Below are 18,873 nucleotides of genomic sequence, written 5' to 3'. Positions count from 1 at the left end.
ACAACATCAGTTCTGCTGCCTTCCATACAGGTAGACCTCATTTTATCGTACTTGCATTTTTATGCATGCCACAGACATTGCAAAGTTTCGTACAACCCCGTGTCCAGCAAGTCTATGGGCATCATTTTTCTAACAGTATGTGCTCATTCATGTCTTTGTGTCACATTTAATGAAGATATGTACATTGTTTTTAAAACAATATAGCTTAGTATAAGTGTTACATGGCAGGGAGAGGGGCAGCCCAAACCCCGCAAACCTGCCTGTTCTAAATGGGTTCTGCCATCCACTGCATCAACACAAAACATGAGACTTTAATGGGAAGGACCTTTAATACAACTAGGAAACAATACAGGTAAGGCAAAGAATCTAGTTTCTAAATCAAGCACCCAAAGTTACCCGTCCCCTCGTGGGTAAAACTCCATCCAAATGGGATTGGCCCAGAGCAAGGCCCCAAAGCCTGCCACAAGTCTAAAGCATCATCCAGTGGGGACCCACAGAAAAGGGTCAGAAACAACCAGACAAGCCCGGAAGGAAAAGAGCAAAATCAACATCAAGATAAAAGCTGCCATTGTCACCTCCACACGGGTCTCATCCACATCTGTGTCATCCAGTCCACGACCAAAAGACAAGCGCAGTTTCTTCACGTGTCTTAGGCTCCATGCGCCTCCTCCAGGTCTCCTTCTGGCTCCATCCTGCTTCCTTCCTTCCTCAGTCTCCTCTGCAGCTTCTTCTCTTCCTGCTCAGCTCCCCCCTCCCTTGTGTGGGGCAGGAGACCTGGAACCTCCCCCTTTCCTGGGGACCACCCAGTTACAAAAGCATAACTTTCATATGCACTGGGAAACAAAGCATTCATGAGGCTCACTTTACTGTGATATTTGCTTTATTGTAGTGACCTGGAGCTGAACCCACAACACTTCCGAGGTTTGTCTGGATTCAAAGTAAGCACAACGCCAGCCTGGAGTCATCAGGTGGAGAACCAGATCCCACCTTTGACAGGAAGAGTGGCAGAATCACATTGCAAGGGATATAAATGGAGAAGGTAAGAAGTTGTTGTGGCAACTTTTGGTCAATTAACACTACTTGGAAAATAAGCATACAGAAGATGTAGCAATATTAATATCAGACAAAGTTGAAGTGAGGATATAAAAAGAAAAAAAATGATGCTGTATTGATAAAAGAAATATTACAACAAGAAGGTAAAATAGCCCTGAACCTTTTTACATCCAACAACATAGATTCAAAACAGGTAAAGCAAAATCTGCTCAAAGTATAATGAGAAAGTGCCAAACATTACAGTGGAAATTTTAATGTATGTCTCCCAGAAATTAAAGTATTAAGTTGTTTAAATAAAAAATTTGAAGAAAAATACCGGATGGTCTCACTCATAGCAGGAATCTAGAAAACTTAAATAAGGGACCAGGAAAATGAATAACTATAAGAAAGTGAAAATCAAAATCAACAAAAAACTATGAACCAGAGACACTTTTAGGGGGGCGGGGGCGGGAGGGGAGGGATTGGGGTCAGAATGGGGGGCTGCAATTGTATGGGGAATATAACAATAAAATTTATAAAAAAAAAAAATGTATAAAAAAAAAAAAATTTGAGTAACACAAGTTTGTCTAATAGAGTCATTTATAATTACATTAAGCAAAGACTATACATTCATAAAACCTTGCCACTGGTTAAGCTGCAAAGGAAATCTTAACGTATCCCCCGACCCAAATACATGGACCATCCTTACATACCACACTGCAATAAGATTTGAAACAAAAAACAGAACAATATGATAACCAACCAACCAAACAAACAAAAAAACCCTAGCTATATATCTAAAGATTTTTTTAACAGACTTGTAAAAACTAAAGTTAAAGGCCTAGGCAAGGTCAGAATCCAGATTTCCAAATAACTAGTACTGTTCATGATCCAGTCCTTTAGTTGTTTTATTCATATAGAGTCATTTGTTTTTAAAAGTTGGCTGAATTATATGAAAGTCTGGGGAAATAGGAGAGTTAGGGGAAGAGACAGCCCAAAGTGGCCTGGGAAAAGGATCTGCTGAAGCGACTATTTGTTCATCTAGGGATAAACAACTACTTGTTCATCTGGGGAATCAGCAGCCAGTTCCGCAAAGCCTACAATTATCTACTGGACAGCCAATGGAGGCCAGTGGTGGACTCAGCAGGCAAGTCAGGACAGGTTCTGGTGACTTCTGATCCCAGGTCAGATGCTGTTTGCTTCTGACTACATGGTGCAAATGAGCTCCTGTGTACAGAGGACAGAGGTGGCTACTGCAAGCAGGTAAAGGTCCAGAAAGGAACCCACTATCTAGAAGGATTCTATGACTAAACAAAGCTATATATGTGGATCAAATGGGAATTGTCAGTTTTCTGAACACTGCCATCAAATGGTACCCAACACACAAGCTAGGAGGTTTCCCAATTGAATGGACTTTGGTGCTTTATCTACACAGCATGAGCCAAAGGGCATATTTGACAATGACACTACAGGAGATTATTTAGCCTGTGTTTAGGATTAATCTGAAAAATTCAGACCCCAAGCTTTCCATTTGTGATATCAATTATTTACATTGTTTGACTACAAAGATTAAAATACAGAGCAACTATCATTCTTTCTTGTACTATGCAACAGAACATCTGTTGGGTTGAAATCATTTTTTTCCTCTTAGTGAGAATTCATTCATTTCTCTATCCACCCACCCACCCACCCGTCCATCCGTTTAACAAACATCCAAACCAAACCTAACACATCATAATAGACCCTTGGTGTTCTCCGTGTCACTGTTTACATCCCCTCTGAATACTTGTATTTGAGACAGATAAAGAATATGGTTTTGAGTTATTTTGGTGCCACACAACATTCTAGAAAGAAAGATAGCAATTTTTTTTTTTTTTTTTAGTTAAAAAATTTCAAAATAACTGAAAAGAAAAAGGAGGAGGGACAGGTGGGTCCCAGCAGGAGGTGGGCGGGAGTCTTTTTCCCTATCTGTCTGCGTTTTAATTTGCACCAGAGCTTTCTCCCAATCTGAGGATGTGGAGAAAACCAGCCCATTCCAGGCCTCACGGGAGTGAGGCGGCTGTGAGGGCAGCAGTTGGAGGAGTTTAAAATTTCTTAAACTCTCTAGTCCGGATTCTGGTTTCAGAGTCTGAGCTATTTTCCTTCTCCCCCACCCACACTTCCCCCACGTCACCCTCCAACACACGCGCGCGCTTTCCTAAGAATTTTGAGTCCAGAAGAGACGACAGCAAGTGTCCGACTGTCCTTCCCACTCTCTGCACCCACATGCGTTGCTTCTGCTTCACATCCCACACCCAGGAGACGCATCTCTGCTGCGGCCCGAGAGTAACCGGCTTCTTAGAGGCTTCACAAGCGCCATGATCCTTAGCACCCGCCTGTCCCCTCCTCCCTCTGCGACCGGGAGATTTCTGCAAGCTGGGACGCCGATTGTTCATTTCTTTATCTGCAAAACTCATGCAAGGGACTCGATCGATCGTGTCCTTAAGACCTGCAAGTTGCTCCTAAGAGCGCCGCGTCTGCCTCGGGGGCATGTAGAAGCAGGGCCGGCGCTCCCCGGCCCGCCCGCGCGCCCCTCGTCCTGCCTGGGGGCTCCGCAGCAGCGCACCGCAGCCGCCCCTGGGTCCTTCACCCTCCCAGCCAAAGACAGAGCCAAGCGGCGGCGCAGGGCGCTGAGATGAGTGGGGCCTGTCGTGGCCGCTGCGCTACCCCGACGACTTGCAGTTATTCCCGATTTTTTTCAGATGAGAAAACGAGGCTTCAACCCAGTGCCAGGCCCCTGGCGCCCGGATACCCAATTCTGGCTTCCCATCGCGGGATTTCTGTTTGGCCTCCCCAGGGCCCAGAAAAAAGTCTGGGGGCCAGGAGGAAGGTCTGGAAGGTTCTGGATCCTGTGTCTCATGCCTGCAGCGGGGTCCCAGCTCCTGCACGGGGCGCCCCAGCAAGTGCGGGGGGAGTGGAGCAGATGCCTGGCTGAGAGGCAGGGCCACAGGAGGGCAAAGGCAGGCCCAGGGCGGCACGGGCTCCTGATCAAAGTCCCAGAGAGGCCACAGCGTGCGGGTCCCCAATCCCCGCCAGCCAAGTGATTTAGGGGGTTGCCCCGCCCTTTGGCCCCTGGGATGCTGATTAACCAGGCGACCAATAAGCGGCTGGGCGGCGCCGAGCCCCTCAGACAGCCGCGAGCACCGGCTCGCAGCGCGCCGCTCCCCAGGTGCCATGGAGCGTCCGGTGAGAGTGAAGACTTGGGTGGAAGAGAACCGGGCCTTCTTCCTGCCCCCCGTGTGCAACAAGCTCCTGTGAGTCCCAGGCACACCCCCCGCCGTCTGTCCTCTCTTCCTCTTGCATCTGCACCCCTCACCCCTCAACCTCTGGCTCAGAGTTCCTTAACCCTAAAACCTGCGTAAAGGGGGCTGTCATCTTCAATGTGCCTTCAGCGGTGAGGGCGGACTTTTGCGGGCGCCACCACCCTGGTGTTCCTCTTTCTGGTGACTGCAGTGAGGCTGTGACTTTGGCTTCTAAGGATGGTTGAGTGACTCTGAGGCTGAAGAGACACAGGTGGTAGGTCTCAGTGGTTCCAGATGCAGGAGAAAATTCCCCTATTCTCAGTTCTTTTTGGGCTAAAGAGCAAGCAAATGAACATCAGATAGATAAAGAGGAGAAAAAGACCAAATTGAATTACATAGGCATGGAAAATTTACATGGTCATATTCCAGAAAAAATAGGACAAACCGAGGGCTGACATCTTGAGTTAAGGAATGCCCATCCCATTTCCCCAAGAGATGGAAGAGGAACTCATACGATGACTTGGGGATGACTCACATGACCAAACCTCGCCTCTACATGCTTGTACTGCCAGAAGATAGGTTTCTCTGAATTAAAAAGGGGGGAGAGTATTTCTGGAGATGACCCTAAATCTGATAGTCCTCACTATTTAAGGTAACCTACCATTTGTCCTGAAGCCTGCCCCCCAGGGGAAGAAACAAACAGATCTCCCCTCTGCCCCACCCCCCCAGTGACTTAAAGATTTGGGGAGGTTAATTTCAAACCCCCAGAATTGTAGTAGAACCAGGGTCTGGGGACTGCCCCAATCTTATGCCCCAATTCTGTCCAGGAAACTGTGGGCACAGGGCAAAGTCAGAGCATCAGCTTCTGTGGGAGCATCTTGAGTTATTGTTCTTCTAGGTTCCCTTTTTGTGGGAAGCCACGCACACTCCCACTAGGCCCTCCCTGGCCCCCTCTGTCTGTAGCACCCCGCTGCTGGTGGTGGGTTCTGCAGTTCTCAGCCAGTAGACTTCTCAGGCCTTCAGGGTGGTCTTCGACACTCTCCCAGCTCCCTCCACCTCATGGCCAGCCTGCTGTTCTCCCCAACTCCAGACTCACATGTCCCACATTTGCTGTGCCCCCAGGATATCTCCAGGAGGGTAACACCTCAGACCAGGAGCCAGAGCCCATGCCAGCCAGGTATTCTCACATGACCTTTAATTCTCACAGTAACCCCATGAGGGGGGTTTTAATAAGTAACTTTTTCACTGTCACAGGGTCCAGTCTCAACTCATGAAACAGACTTCAAAGTCCACACTCTTGGCCACTGCGTAACACAGCCATGGTTGACAGTTAACATGGCATCTACCACTGTGGTCATCCTCATCTCACAGTTTTGTCTTTGCCGCTTTCCCCCACTTCATCCCCTGTCCACAGTCTCATTCTCGGTCCTCAGTTTTCTCCCCGTGATGGTGTCATGTCCATTTGCTCCTCTCCAACCCTGGCAGTTTAGGCTGCCCAGCCTCCAGGCTCCCCACCCTGGCCTCTAGCACGGCCGCCATATTAATGACCACACAACACAGCCCTTCCTCTATTCATTCGATAAATGTTTGCTGAGCACCTACCACATGTAGGCATTGTTCTGGACACTGGGGATGTAGCAGGGATAAAATTCCCTTTCTTATGGAATTGACATTCTGGTGAGGGGGTGGGGTGATTGGGGGAGAAGGCAGCAAAAAATAAGAGCAAAGAGGGGGAGCAGGTAGACACGGAGGGCCACAGGGCAGAGTGATGCTGTGTCTTTACCCTACTTTGCTAGGGTTTTGGGGAGAACCTGCTCCATACCTCTCCCCACTTGGGGGGACTTGATGGCAATCTTTGCTTTCCTTGGCTTCTGTTCTCTAGCTTCATCTCTAGCTTCACCTTCAGTGACATTCTCCCTGTGAGTCTGTCTGTGCCCACATGCCCATCGCCTTTAATAAAGACACCAGCCATTAGACAAGTTCCCCCACTCCTGGGTGACCTCATCGTGGTTTAATCAATTACATCTGCAGTGACCCTATTTCCAAATTAAGCTTTGAGGTACTGGGGGTTAGGACTTCACATGTGAATTTAAAGAGAATAAAATCAATCTGTTATGTCCCCAGTGACATGAGAAACTGTCGGAAGCTTTGGATCAGAAGGGGGTCATGATCTGGCTTACACACTTCAACTGATGGGTTGAACTAGTTCTTGAGTGGACCCTTTCAAGAGCTTTCCATATGTACCTAAAAGTAAAGTTGATTTTTTTTTTCTGACCACAGCCTTCTATTCTTTTCCTTTTTCAATTGAGGTAATTTACTTTCCAACACTGTATAGGCTTCAGTTGTACAGTTTCTTACCTCAGCAACTGGATCTACAACACACTGCACCCTCTACCAAGTGTCCAGTCACCATCCACATCCACACCACCCAGCCAGCCCCCTCTAACTGCTCCCGCCTGCCTTTCCCACTGGTAACCACCACTCTGTTGTCAGAGTCTAAGCATTTGTTTTGTTCAGTAAAGTTGATTTTTGGAAACCCAAAAGTTTTCTAGGCTCCCTGGCATCTCCACATCAAGACCAAACTCCTTGGCTGAGTTCTGGAGGCCTGGGGACATGGTCCCCCATCCTAAACCAGTCTTCTTGCCATCACTCCCCAAGGCCATCCCCACCCCACCAGATCCAGTCTCCAATCTTGGGTCAGCCTCGGCACCCAATATTCCTCTCCATTTTCTTCCCCAAGTACCCACAGTTCTAAGCCCAGCAATTGGGGGGAAGGGCAAAAGTCATAATCAGACGGCTCTGGAGGATGGGGGGGGTAGATACAGGTCATTTACCCTTATGCTTCCCCATCCCCAGGAAGTGAGGTCTCCACTTTGCTCTCCTTTCAGGGGAGACCTTGGATCAGGGATCCTGGTTGACGAAGACATAGATCCACCACCACACTGTCCACTGCTGGGCCAGAGGACGTGGGAGACACGCACACACAGAAACACGGAGACGCAGATAGAGAAAGACACAGAGCACAGAGATGCTTGGAGCAGGGACACACTGGGACGAGAGTGGGGGAGGGGGTGGGGGTTGATGCAGAAACAGCCCTGTGACCTCTCCCAGGTGCACCTAGGCTCCCTGCGGGCCCCCATAGTTTGCTGTACCCCATCTCCAGTCCTCACTCTTAGGAGCTGGTTCAAAATCTTTCCCTGCTCATCCACTACAGGCACCAGGAGCAGCTCAAAGTCATGTTTGTTGGGGGCCCCAACACCAGGAAGGACTACCACATCGAGGAGGGTGAGGAGGTAGGTCTGCATTGCCCCTCCCCGACCCTGTCCTGGGGGGCGGGCACACTTCCCACACAAGGCCCAGAGCCTGCGATGGATCTGAGCCAAGGGCAGATGTCTGATGGGTGCAGGGGGCACAAGTGAAATCACAGGGTAAAACTGCTGCCTCGAAGGCATGAGAGCCAGTGACACCTTGGTAGCCCCATCTCTAAAGGAGCTCTGCCAGGGGGAGGGTCCATCCTCTGCAGATGTCAGAGGTCTGGCTATGGGGAACACCCCATGGACACAGGGGGGCCGTCCATACTTTGGATGGGATACCTGGTGTATCCCTAAACCTGAATATAAAGATTTGCTTCCAGTATGACACCCAAACGCCAAGGGGGACCTGGATACCCCCATTCTGGTCCCAGGAGCCAAGTTCTCTGGGCAGGGTCAGAACTGGGTGTCCCCTCCTGATCCAGTGACTGGGGCTATTTGACTGGGTGCTGGAAGGACAGGGGGAGGGGGAATTTCACTGAATACCCTTTTGTACCTTGAATTTTGAACTGTGTTTCTGTACTACCCACCCCCAAAGTAAATAAACACAAGTAAAATTAAAAGAAAGAGATGGATCCCCTTAAAAAATGGCACAAGTGGGTTCCCAGCTATTAGAATCTCTAATTTCAGTAGATCCGCCTGTTCTGCTCCCCACTCTGTCTCTGGTGAATCCTCTCACCCCGGTTCTTATATGTATAAATAAATAAATCTTTAAAAAAAAAATTCTCTTCTTGCTGAGCTCAGGACTCAGCAACAGGCCCTTGGGTGTCCCGTCTCCACCCATCACCTGTCTTCCTCTATCCCCACTCCTTCCCTCAGGGTGCACATGTTCAAGGGGGCTGGACTAGAGTCAACTGGACTGGATTGGGGCCCCTGCCTCTTACCAACTGTAGGATCTTGGCCTAGTCACCTCATATCAGCTCTCTGAGCCTGTTTCCTTGCAGCACAGGGGATCTCTGGGTCCTGCCTGGCACAAAGACTCAATGTGTATAGATTATGTGCGCAGAACCTGGCCAAAGCGCAGGTTCTTAATACACAAGTGTTCTCCGTCCCCCCATCCCCCCTCTCCAGTCTCGCCTGCCTGTTAGGCCTTTCCAGGCCACGGAGGCCAGATTCAATTCAATATCTGGCCGAGCCAGTACAGTTAATCTTCGGGCTAGCCTCAGGCCCCAAACATCATTTACTTCTTCCCAAGGAGCATAATTCCTTTTGGAGTGCCCAAGGCTATTTGGGGTTTTCTGCTGTTCAGGATCCACTCCCTTGCTTTAGGTCAGGCCTTCCCTCATCACAAGGAAGGCCTCAGGGCAGAGATGATACTGAGGAAATTTCCACTTGCTTCTTATGTTTTTTTGTTTGATGTCAGCTAATACTTGTCACAGACCTGAAAAGGGTTTGAATTTGATCAAATCTCCCCAGATTCGACCTCCCCCACCCCACCCTAACCCAGTTTCCCCTGATATTTGCTGGGTCTAGAGCTCACAGAACACTGTGAGCTCCTCCTCCTCTCTTTCCAGCATGGAAGGACCTGCCCCTTCCCCAGCAATCACACTGAGGCTTCCTCCCAAATTGGGAGGCAGAGGGAAGGCTTCCAGAATTGCTTCCTAAGAGAGCCTGGTAGGCTTTTTTCTTATTTGTTTTAAATAACTTAAATGGGTTGTTTTAAATAATAAGAGTAAATATTGTGAGAAATATTTCTGTATTTCTAGATGGGAAATATAGAAAAGACAAATGAATATGTCATTCGTAATCCTACCACTTGGGGAGACACTGTGAACACTGCCTATGTGATTATAACTCTGCAGGCATCAAATATTCCTGCCTAATTAGAATCCTGCTGGGTGTAGTTTTGAATCCTGTTTTAACACAATAACTTGTGCATTTTCCATTCTATTATTTGAAAATGGAGTTTTTAATGACTGCATAATGTTCCATACTTTGAATCCACCATAATATAATGACATTTCTCTGTAATTATTAGCATTAGCACTAGCATTATGCTATGCTACTCCTGACATCACCAATATAACAGCAGAGGTTTGTTGAGTGCTGAGTGTGCAGGTACAGTATCCCTGGGAGATTTCACATCTGTCATTTTATAGATGAGGAACAGAGGCACAGATTGACTGACTGACTTGACCAGGACACACAGCAAATTGGCTGAACAGAGGACCAGTCTGGCTGACACCAGAATCAGTGCATTTAACTGCCATGCACTGTAATCAAACACCCATGTATGGACACCCCAGGCAGGTGCATTTCTGATCCACACTGCCCACCTCTGAGAGATGGAATTACTAGGTCAAGGGTATGAGGTGGCCACCTGTTCTGGATTGCCCTGAACTTCCCTGCTTTCAACATGGAAGATCCTGCATCCCGAGAAAACCTTCAGACTACCCCACTGGGTGTGGTATGCGAAGGTGTCCCTGCCTGCTGCCAAATTGCCTTTCATAGAGCTTGTGTCGACTTGTCCCTCATGGCCGACTGTCAATACACATTTCTCTTGTTCCCCTGAACTCAGTTTGATTTCTCTTAGTAGATGCTGTGGCGAGAACCTCTCTCCCCTCTAACTCCTTATGTGATAATCATAATTATTCGTAATAACACAACGTATTCTGTTGGGGCATTTAATGCCCATGTAGTATGTGACTGGTGGAGAGAAAACATGTCTGCTTCCTCCTCTCAGCTCCATGGGGTGATCTCAAGAAGCACATTAATTTGGGACTTGGGACGGAATAGGAAAAATGCAGTAGGAGCCCCCGTAGAGAGGCCAGGAGGGGGTGCTCCCATCCCTTGCTGCCCCCAAACCAGCTCCCAACATCACTGAGTCCACCTCTGATAGGGTCAGCCCCTGCCAGGGCATCAGGGTGGCCAGAGGACCAGCACCGTATCCAGAGCCACACACAGTCCAAACGACATGACCTTGGCACATTGCTTTACTGTGCCTGTTTTCTCATTTCCTTTTCTGCAGAGGTGGGGAACAATACCTCCAGAGGTAGTTGCAAAGAGCTCCAATCTGCATATACTTGCTCTCCCCTGTGCACAGCAATGGATGGTTCTCTTTATTTTTTTTTAATTTTTTTTTAATAGAGGCATATTTTATTTATTTATTTTGTTTGTTTGTTTGTTTTGTTTATACAAGCACTGGGTACAGTCAGAAGCACGGGAGGGTGAGAGAATTCACCAGAGCCAGAGCGGGGAGCAGAGCAGGCAGAAGGACCGAAGTACACTGCTGAGGGGAGCAGCGGGTGGCAGGAGAGGTCTGCGCGCCATGTGGGACCCTCCTCCAGTGGCCGCGGAGCAGCCGGGGATCGAACCGGCGCCGCAGAGGCCGCGGGCAGCTTCGCAACCCAGCGCTCAACCGCTGCGCCACCGGGGAGGCCCTGGATGGTTCTCTTTAACTGGCGGAGGGCTCTGAATTCTCCAGCGAGCATCTCAGCCAGCCTCCCACCCCCAGCCAGGCCCCAACTACTGTGTCCTGGGTACTCTGGTTATTACATGTGTGTCGGGATGTGGTCCTTGGGTGCCCCCAGCACGCCTGCCTGGGACCTGGGTCAAGGGAGGCTGGGGCCGCAGGGCATGAGTGAGGGAGCGTCTCATGAGCCCCAAGACCTTCAGGGAGATTTTTTGGTTTCCTGTGTAGAACTAGGGGCATGAGCAGTGGCCAGGGACCTGGAGGCTAGAGTGGGAAGGGCCCACACTTACCTGCTGTCCCACAGGTGTTTTACCAGCTGGAGGGCGACATGGTTCTCCAAGTCCTGGAGCAAGGGAAACACCGAGATGTGGTCATCCGGCAGGGAGAGGTGAGGCTGCACCCCCACAGGCAGGAGGCCACAGGCCACCAGAAGAGGCTCCTACTGCATCCACTCATCCTGGTCTACTGAGGTCTTGTCCTCCTGGTTTTCTCCCGCCCTCCTGCCCAGCCACTGCCCCGGCCAGTCCTGGGGCATTTCCTCTCCCAGTTGCCTCCCCTTCATGGTTTCCCCAGTAGAGGCTGGGCAGTGGGGTGGGCTGGGTTGGACCCTGTGGGTCACAGGGGAGGCCCAGGACACTGCTAGCACTGAGGTCTCCATGAGGGATTGCAGCCTGGCTCACACCTTGTCTCCCCACCTTGCAGGTGTTCCTCCTCCCTGCTGGGGTCCCCCACTCTCCCCAGAGGTTTGCCAACACCGTGGGGCTGGTGATTGAACGGAGGCGACTGAAGTCCGAGCTAGATGGGCTCAGGTAAATGGGCCTTGTCTGGGGGTTGGGGTGCAGGAGGCAAGCTGCAAAGGGAAGGAATCCTGGATAGACCCAAAAAAGCACTCCCCAGTCCCTGAGAGGGCTGGAGGCCACAGGGAGCTTGTTGACTGCTGGAGAGAAGTTGGGTAGGGGGTGGGGGAGGTTGCTGGTAGGGGCTGGGGTGCCGTGGAAAGTTCTCTGTGCTACCCTGGGAGCCCACTCAGCCTGAAGACATTCTGGATAGGACCAAAACCTCGGCTTTCAGCACTGAGATCTGCTGGGGGTGGGCACTTCGAGGATGCCAAAGTCAGACCCACATGGTCTGTGCCACAGCTGCTTCTCCCAGCTGCCCCTCCCCACCCACCTCAGTGTTTGTTCAGCCTCCACCAGTGCCTGTCTCTGCTGGCTTCAGCCCGCTCATCCCACGACAGCAGTAGCATCAGCAGTAACATTTGCATAGCGCTTGCTTGTGCTGGCACCAGGCTAAGCGCCTTACTCGTGTTTATTTATTCAGTCCTCACTCACCGTGATCTTATGGGGTAGGTGCTATTTTCATCTGCACTTGACAGAGAAACTGAGCAGAGAAGTCAAATTTGCTAGAAAGGATTGGCATTATAGAGAAATATGAAGTAGGGCTGGGACAGTCTAGACAGGAGTGAGTCAGCTCTAAGGAGGGGACACCCATGGGAGGGTGGGGGACACTGTTTCTATGGCTGATTTCCCATTTTGTTCTGATCAGTCACCCCATTATTATCCTCTGAAAAGAGGATGAAGTCTGATTCTGGGGGACAAAAATTTTTCCAAAATTTAAACCATTTTTTGGGTATATTTTAACTAAAAAATTACATTTTCCCACCAAGTTACTCTTTGTCCCACATTTTCTGTCACAATGGACATTTTTAATGCTTCCCCTTTTTCTAATTACCAACGTCATACTCGTTCTGCCTTGAAATCTGGAAAAGTACAAGAAAGCAAAATTAAAATGACTTTCAGGAAACGGGTGCGTTTTATGGTAGGTGAGGGATAGCTCAATAACACAAAACAAACACTAATAAAGAGAAAAGCAAAAAAATCATCATCCAATTAAACCTCACTAAACACAATCACTTCCATTTTGCCTTTTTTCTGCGAATATCCACAGTTTACAACACCCAGTCTTATTGCATGTCTGGGTTTGAGTTTTGTTTGGTTTTTTTCCTTAAAAATACTCATGAGTATTTCTCATATCAGTAAATGCTTTTCAAAAGACACAGTGTTAATGATTGCATAATAATCTACTGCATAATAGTCTGTTGTAGACACAGATGTCAGACTTTAAATTCTAAAAGAAATTTTTCACATGGGGCTTTATATAGGGAATTTTTAGTGATAGGGAGGATAGTGTCCCCAATAACATTTTTACAGCAAAGTCAATAACAAATTTCATCTGACTGCTTTTGACCTTTAATAAAAGCCGGGACTCAACATTAAAATGCCACTGTGAAGGCAATTCCTGGAGGGCACCTCAGTCCAGTTATAAAGCTTTCTGGTGGCCAGCATTATCCCAGGATAGCACTGAGCATGCTGGGCAGGGTGGCTGTTCTGTGTGTCTTTAAACCATCCCTCATAAACAGGGCCAATCTCCTTGGAGTTGAAGTGCAGATAGCTGGCCTGGCCCTGGGAACTGAGCCCCAGAATCATATAGTCAGTCAACAAACACCTCCCAGCACTGACCATGAGCCTGAGGCAAGGCCAGTGGTGGAGCCAAGCAAGGTGGGCCTCAGGGAATCTACTAGAAGCTGTACATGCACATGGGCTTTCTCTGGAGAGAGGCAGCACTTTGACCCAGTTCTCGAAGGCATTCATCATCCTAAAGGAAGGACTCCTCATACCAATGGCACCTTCTCCATCTTGGTTCCTCATTGCTCTCTGCACTCTGACACAGAGCAGAGCATGCCCCAGCCTGAAGCTGAGCCTCCACTTCCTCTTTGGGAAAAATGAGGCCACCTGTCATCAATGTCCTCTATACGCATAAGACTGTGAGCCCGAGGCTTCTGCCACTTATAGGCTGTGTGCACCCTGCCAAGTTGCCCTGCTTTGCTGAGCCTCGGAGTTCTTTCTGCTTAGTAAATGGTCAAGTTTGAGGAACCTGCTATGCAGATGGAGTCAACAAGAGCCCTCCCATTGTGGGGGCACACGCCTGCATTTAGGAGAGCAGATGTGGGGGTGAGCTTTGACCACTAGGTTGCGCTAACAGGTAAACAGGCAGCCAGCTCTGCAGGGCCTATGCCCAGAGGGCCACAGGTTGAACCAGGCCTGAGGGAGGCTGCTAGGTGGGCAGCTGAGTTCCCTCTCTCTGCTCTGGCAGGTACTACTTGGGGGACACCACGGACGTCCTGTTCGAGAAGTGGTTCTACTGCGAGGACCTTGGCACACAGTTGGCTCCCATCATCCAGGAGTGAGTCCCTGGCCCCTGCTCCTCAGGGAGCGCTGATCCACCCCAGCAGTGCTCCCAGCACCCCCCAGCCTGGAGTCATCAGACCTAGGATTTAGGAAAAAATTCTGCCCACCCCTCTCTGGGGGAGACTGGAATGGAGAGAACCCTGGGGAGGAGAGGAGACTGCTCCATGGTGTTGGGAGGGAAACAATGCACCTGAGAAATGTGTGAGTGAGTGCTGTGTGTGCGCGTCTCATTGGTTCTTCAGACAGAAACACAGTCCACACCTCCTCCCATTTGTCCCTGCAGGTTCTTCAACTCTGAGCAATACAAGACAGGAAAGCCCATCCCTGGTGAGGCACTGGGAACCACCTTTCCCTCTCCCTCCCTCCCTCCCTCCCTCCCTCCCTCTTTTCCCAAGGTTGGGTGGGTCTGGCTCAGAGTACCAGGGAGTAGCCTTTTGAGTACTCTCTCTAGTATTCAAGGTATGAGAAGATGGCATCAAATAGTACCCCCACATGGCTGCTTGGTCCTTGAGTTGGATCAGAGAGCATTACAATGTGGGGGCGGGGGTGTCCCTGGGAATGGGGCCCGCTACAGCTGGGCAGGCTGGGCCCAGAGGACACTGATGACAGCTGTGCTGCCGGTGCAGACCAGCTGCTCAAGGAGCCGCCGTTCCCCCTGAGCACGCGATCCATCATGAAGCCCATGTCCCTGGAGACCTGGCTGAACGGCCACCGCAAGGAGCTGCAGACGGGCACACCCCTCAACCTGTTTGGAGACACCTATGAGACCCAGGTAATGCAGCCCTGGGCTACCCAGGGTGTCCACCCAGCAGTGCTGAGAAATGGAAACTAATCACACACACACACACACACCACACACACACACACACACCAGATTTGAAGGTTGTATACATGGGCATAGCCATCCTGTTTCCTCCCTGACTGAGAGAATGACTGTTTCCCTCTGAGTAGAAGTCTGTGGAGGCTGCGTGGACCCAGGCAATCTTTCAGGTTGTGTTAGAGTAGGGAGGTACCCATCCACAGACAGGTCCTGGGTTTATCCCCCTGCTAGCAATATCTGAGTCTTTGGCCAGTCACAGCCTAGGGAGCCAGGAGGGAGAGAGGGATTTGAAGGTTGGGTTTACACCCAAGTAAAGCTGATCTTCTTTCATTCAACATCTATGTAGTACCTACTGTGTTTCAGACTTTGTAGGGAAATAAGATAAAATCACTCATTCAAAGAGCATACGATCTTGTAAACAGGTAAATTAATCAGCTATTGCCACAATCTTGTGATATATATGCTATTTGAGGGAGACACTACAGGAAACCATATGATGATAAAGGAAAAATGCAGGGTAGGTGAGAAGTCAGAGAAGGCTTCTTGGAGGAAGTGATATATAACCCTCCATTTAAAAGTTAATTTGGTGGGACCTCCCTGGTGGCACAGGGTTTGGGTACACAGCACTATCAAGCTGTGACCAGCCACTGCAGCACAAGTTCAATCCCCGGCCAGGGAGCTACCCACAGGGCACAGCAGACCTCTCCTGTTTTGCCCGCTGCTCCCCTCAGCAGTGTATTTCAGTAGATCTGCCTGTTCTGCTCCCCACTGTGTCTCTGGTAAATCCTCTCACTCCCCACACCTCTGGCCTATACCCCAGTTCTTACATGCATAAATAAATCTTTTTTTAAAAAAGTTAATATAGGAATTCACAAGAGGAAGACAGGGAGAGGCAGAGGTTATGGGAAAACATTAGCAAAAGCATGGAGGCCTTGTTCTGTTCCCCACTCTGCCTCTGGTGAATCCTCACCCCCCATACCTCTGGCATGTACCCCAGTTCTTGTATGCACAAATAAATAAATCTTTAAAAAAAAAAAAAAAAGCATGGAGGGTTAAAACAGCCCAGCACTGCAAGGAGTTGAGGTTGGCAGGAGCCAAAAACAGAGAGGTTGGGCAGCAGGTATGATTTCTAGGTAGCCAGAAAAGCAGGCAGTGCCCAGACCATTGTGGTTCTCTGTGACTGAGAAAAGCATAAGGACTTATCTTGGAGATTGGAGTTTCGCTCATGCATTCAAGCAGGGGAGTGACAAGGGCAAAGTGGTATTTCAATCACTGTCCAATATAGGGGGGAGGGGTCAGGATGGCAAGTGTGCAGCTAGGAGACCTGCTAGCCTTGTACTTTCAAATGTGCCCTGGCACATCAGTACTTTCTGAATCATCCAGGGGTGGGATGCTCACTGGACACAGAACTTCCCTGCAGAGGCCTGGCCAGCAGAGGTTCAGCTTACGAGGAGATCAGAGCAGGCACCACAAAGCCACTGCCCCCTATCATGGCTACATCACTCAGCCCTCTGCTGGCCTCATGGCCCTGCCTTCTGCCTCTTTCACACCCCTGCCCCTCCTGCTTCTGTTTGCACCAACATGCACGTCCAGAGTCCTACTCTTGGCCAGTGGGAGTGCAGGCTTGTGGGCTTCCAGGTCAGTGCAGATCAGAGGGGCCAGCCTCACTCTCACTCTGGCTCATCCCCTCCCACATTACCCCCTGGAGAAGAAGAGGGGGCATACTCTGGAGAGCTAATGTGCGTGTGCTCCATGGGTCTACACTATGCCGTGGACACAAACATGCAAGTCCCAAGCATGCCTCTGGCAGGCACACTTTCATCTAGGTCAGCAAAGCTGTGATGCGCATCAGAGGGACCAGAAGTGCCCGTGGGCAGGGTCGGCCATGTGTGATCCTGAATCGCAGGTGGGCGGCACCGCCTGCTGGAGGCTGCTGGAAGACCTGTGGCCTGAGGACTCTTCCTCTCTAAGTCCTGCATCTGCTCTGCACACAGCGATCAGGTTGTGTTGCAGGCCCTGCCGGACCTCGCACCAGCCTGGTATCTGGGGGCAGGTTCAAGCGCATCTCCAGATAGATCTGTGTTGCTCCCCACCAGGTGATCGTCCACGGACAAGGCAGCAGCAAAGGCCCAAGACAGGATGTGGACGTGTGGCTGTGGCAGCTGGCAAGTGGGACTTGGGGAGAGGGTGATACCACCTCCTGTGCGTGGGAACCAGGCTGTTCCTGGGCTTGGCTCCATCACTGGGACTGACTCCCAGGGCCTCCTTTGCAGGGACACTTGGACAAATGTTAAGGTCTAAAAGCCTCCATTTGATTCTCCTTCTCTCTCCCAGGAGGGGTCTTCTGTAGTGACAATGGGGGGACAGCGTCTGAGTCTGACCCCCGATGACAGCCTCTTGGTGCCAGCCGGGACTTCGTGAGTACACGGGAGGGCTTGCCCCAGCTGCGGGATTTCCTGTCTTCCCTGGGATCCTCAGGGCTCAGCCTCATCTCACCCCTGCCCATCTGTGTCCGCAGGTACACCTGGGAACGAGCACAAGGCTCTGTGGCCCTGTCAGTGACCCAGGACCCCGCCCACAAGAAACCCTTGGGGTGATCCTCCTGCTGCGGGCCCAAAGCAGCCACAGGGTGTGCCCAAGAGCCACCCTAACAAATAACTCACCCAGAGGCCACCCCCTTCCTGGTGGCTTCTACGGTACTGCTGCTAAGTGACTCAGTGTCCCCTGCACTGGGCCCATCACTGTCTATCCTCCTCCTGTCCTCTCCCCAAGTGCCAGGTCCTGGGGTGCCTGTAGCTCCCTTCTCCTCTAAAACCCTCATCCAACTATCCTGTACCGTTCCACCGGGTGGTCTCTCCCTGAGGCCTCTCTGTCCTCCTTCCCCACAGGCGGAGCTCAGCGCTGCCTGCCGCCAAGGTGGCCTCAATAAAGGTTTCCTGACTGGTCGACACCTGTGGGTCGCTTGAACACGGGCCATTGTCCATGGCAGACCTGTGTGCTCCCGTGCATGCATATGTGTGTGTGTGTGTGTGTGTGTGTTGTGGGGTTCAGGAACATGGGGGTCCTGCACATGTGGAGCTTCTGTTATCCATGTCCCTGCCTGGGGACACCAAGTGGCCCTGAACCATGCAGACTCCATGACTTGTCCTCTTTCTCTGTCCCCACTTATTCTTTTTTATGTTACTAAAAGACAGAGCATCTGTTGGCTTTTTGGCTCCCCCCCCCAAATAACAGTATTGATTTGTGTTAATTGCAGAAAACAGAAACATATTAAAACACAAAACCCCCCCACCCAGGGTTAATCACTCTTAATATCTGAAGGTGTCATGAGCCCTGAGAGTCATAAAGATATATCAGAAGCTTGGGGGGTGTGTGTGTTTGTGTGTGTGTGTGTGTGTGTGTGGTGGGGGTGGGGGTATCTGGCTTCACCTTTCCACCAACGCTGCTATGCATAAACACCATGTCCAAAAACTCAGAGGGCCCCTGAGTCTGGAGTACTGGGGTCTCAGAAGCAGCAGTAAGCAGAGAGGTAGAGATGTGGTTTCAGTTCCAGGATTTCAGTGAGAAGTAAATGAGACGTCACATCTTTGGGTGACAGTCACCTCCAGAAAATGTGGGGTCTGAGCCCTGGCTTACTTCCTCCCCACCCCCCCACCCCCAGCCCACAGTCTCTGGTCAGAGGAGAACCTGCCTTTGCTGGAAAGGCTTTCCACCCCAAGGGAACCTACATGGTTCCCTAAGGCCTCTCCTCTTCTCAAACAAAACGCTG

General features: G+C 50.4%; 1 protein-coding gene across 1 annotated transcript; it reads left to right on the top strand.

Annotated features, from left to right (window-relative positions):
- Positions 1-4,245: 4,245 nt before the first annotated feature.
- HAAO (3-hydroxyanthranilate 3,4-dioxygenase) lies at positions 4,246-17,701 on the top strand (the record flags this gene model as incomplete). Its single annotated transcript, XM_084234416.1, has 10 exons — positions 4,246-4,325; positions 7,528-7,606; positions 11,341-11,424; positions 11,739-11,845; positions 14,190-14,279; positions 14,568-14,611; positions 14,911-15,056; positions 17,201-17,269; positions 17,439-17,521; positions 17,623-17,701. 10 exons carry the CDS (start codon positions 4,246-4,248, stop codon positions 17,699-17,701), a joined length of 861 nt encoding a protein of 286 aa, XP_084090542.1.
- Positions 17,702-18,873: the final 1,172 nt, after the last annotated feature.

This window comes from Talpa europaea (genome assembly GCF_964194135.1).
Source record: "Talpa europaea genome assembly, chromosome: 6".
NCBI classification, from domain to species: domain Eukaryota; kingdom Metazoa; phylum Chordata; class Mammalia; order Eulipotyphla; family Talpidae; genus Talpa; species Talpa europaea.
The sequence above is the reverse complement of the archived record's forward strand: the minus strand, read 5'-3'. Positions and strand labels throughout refer to the sequence as shown.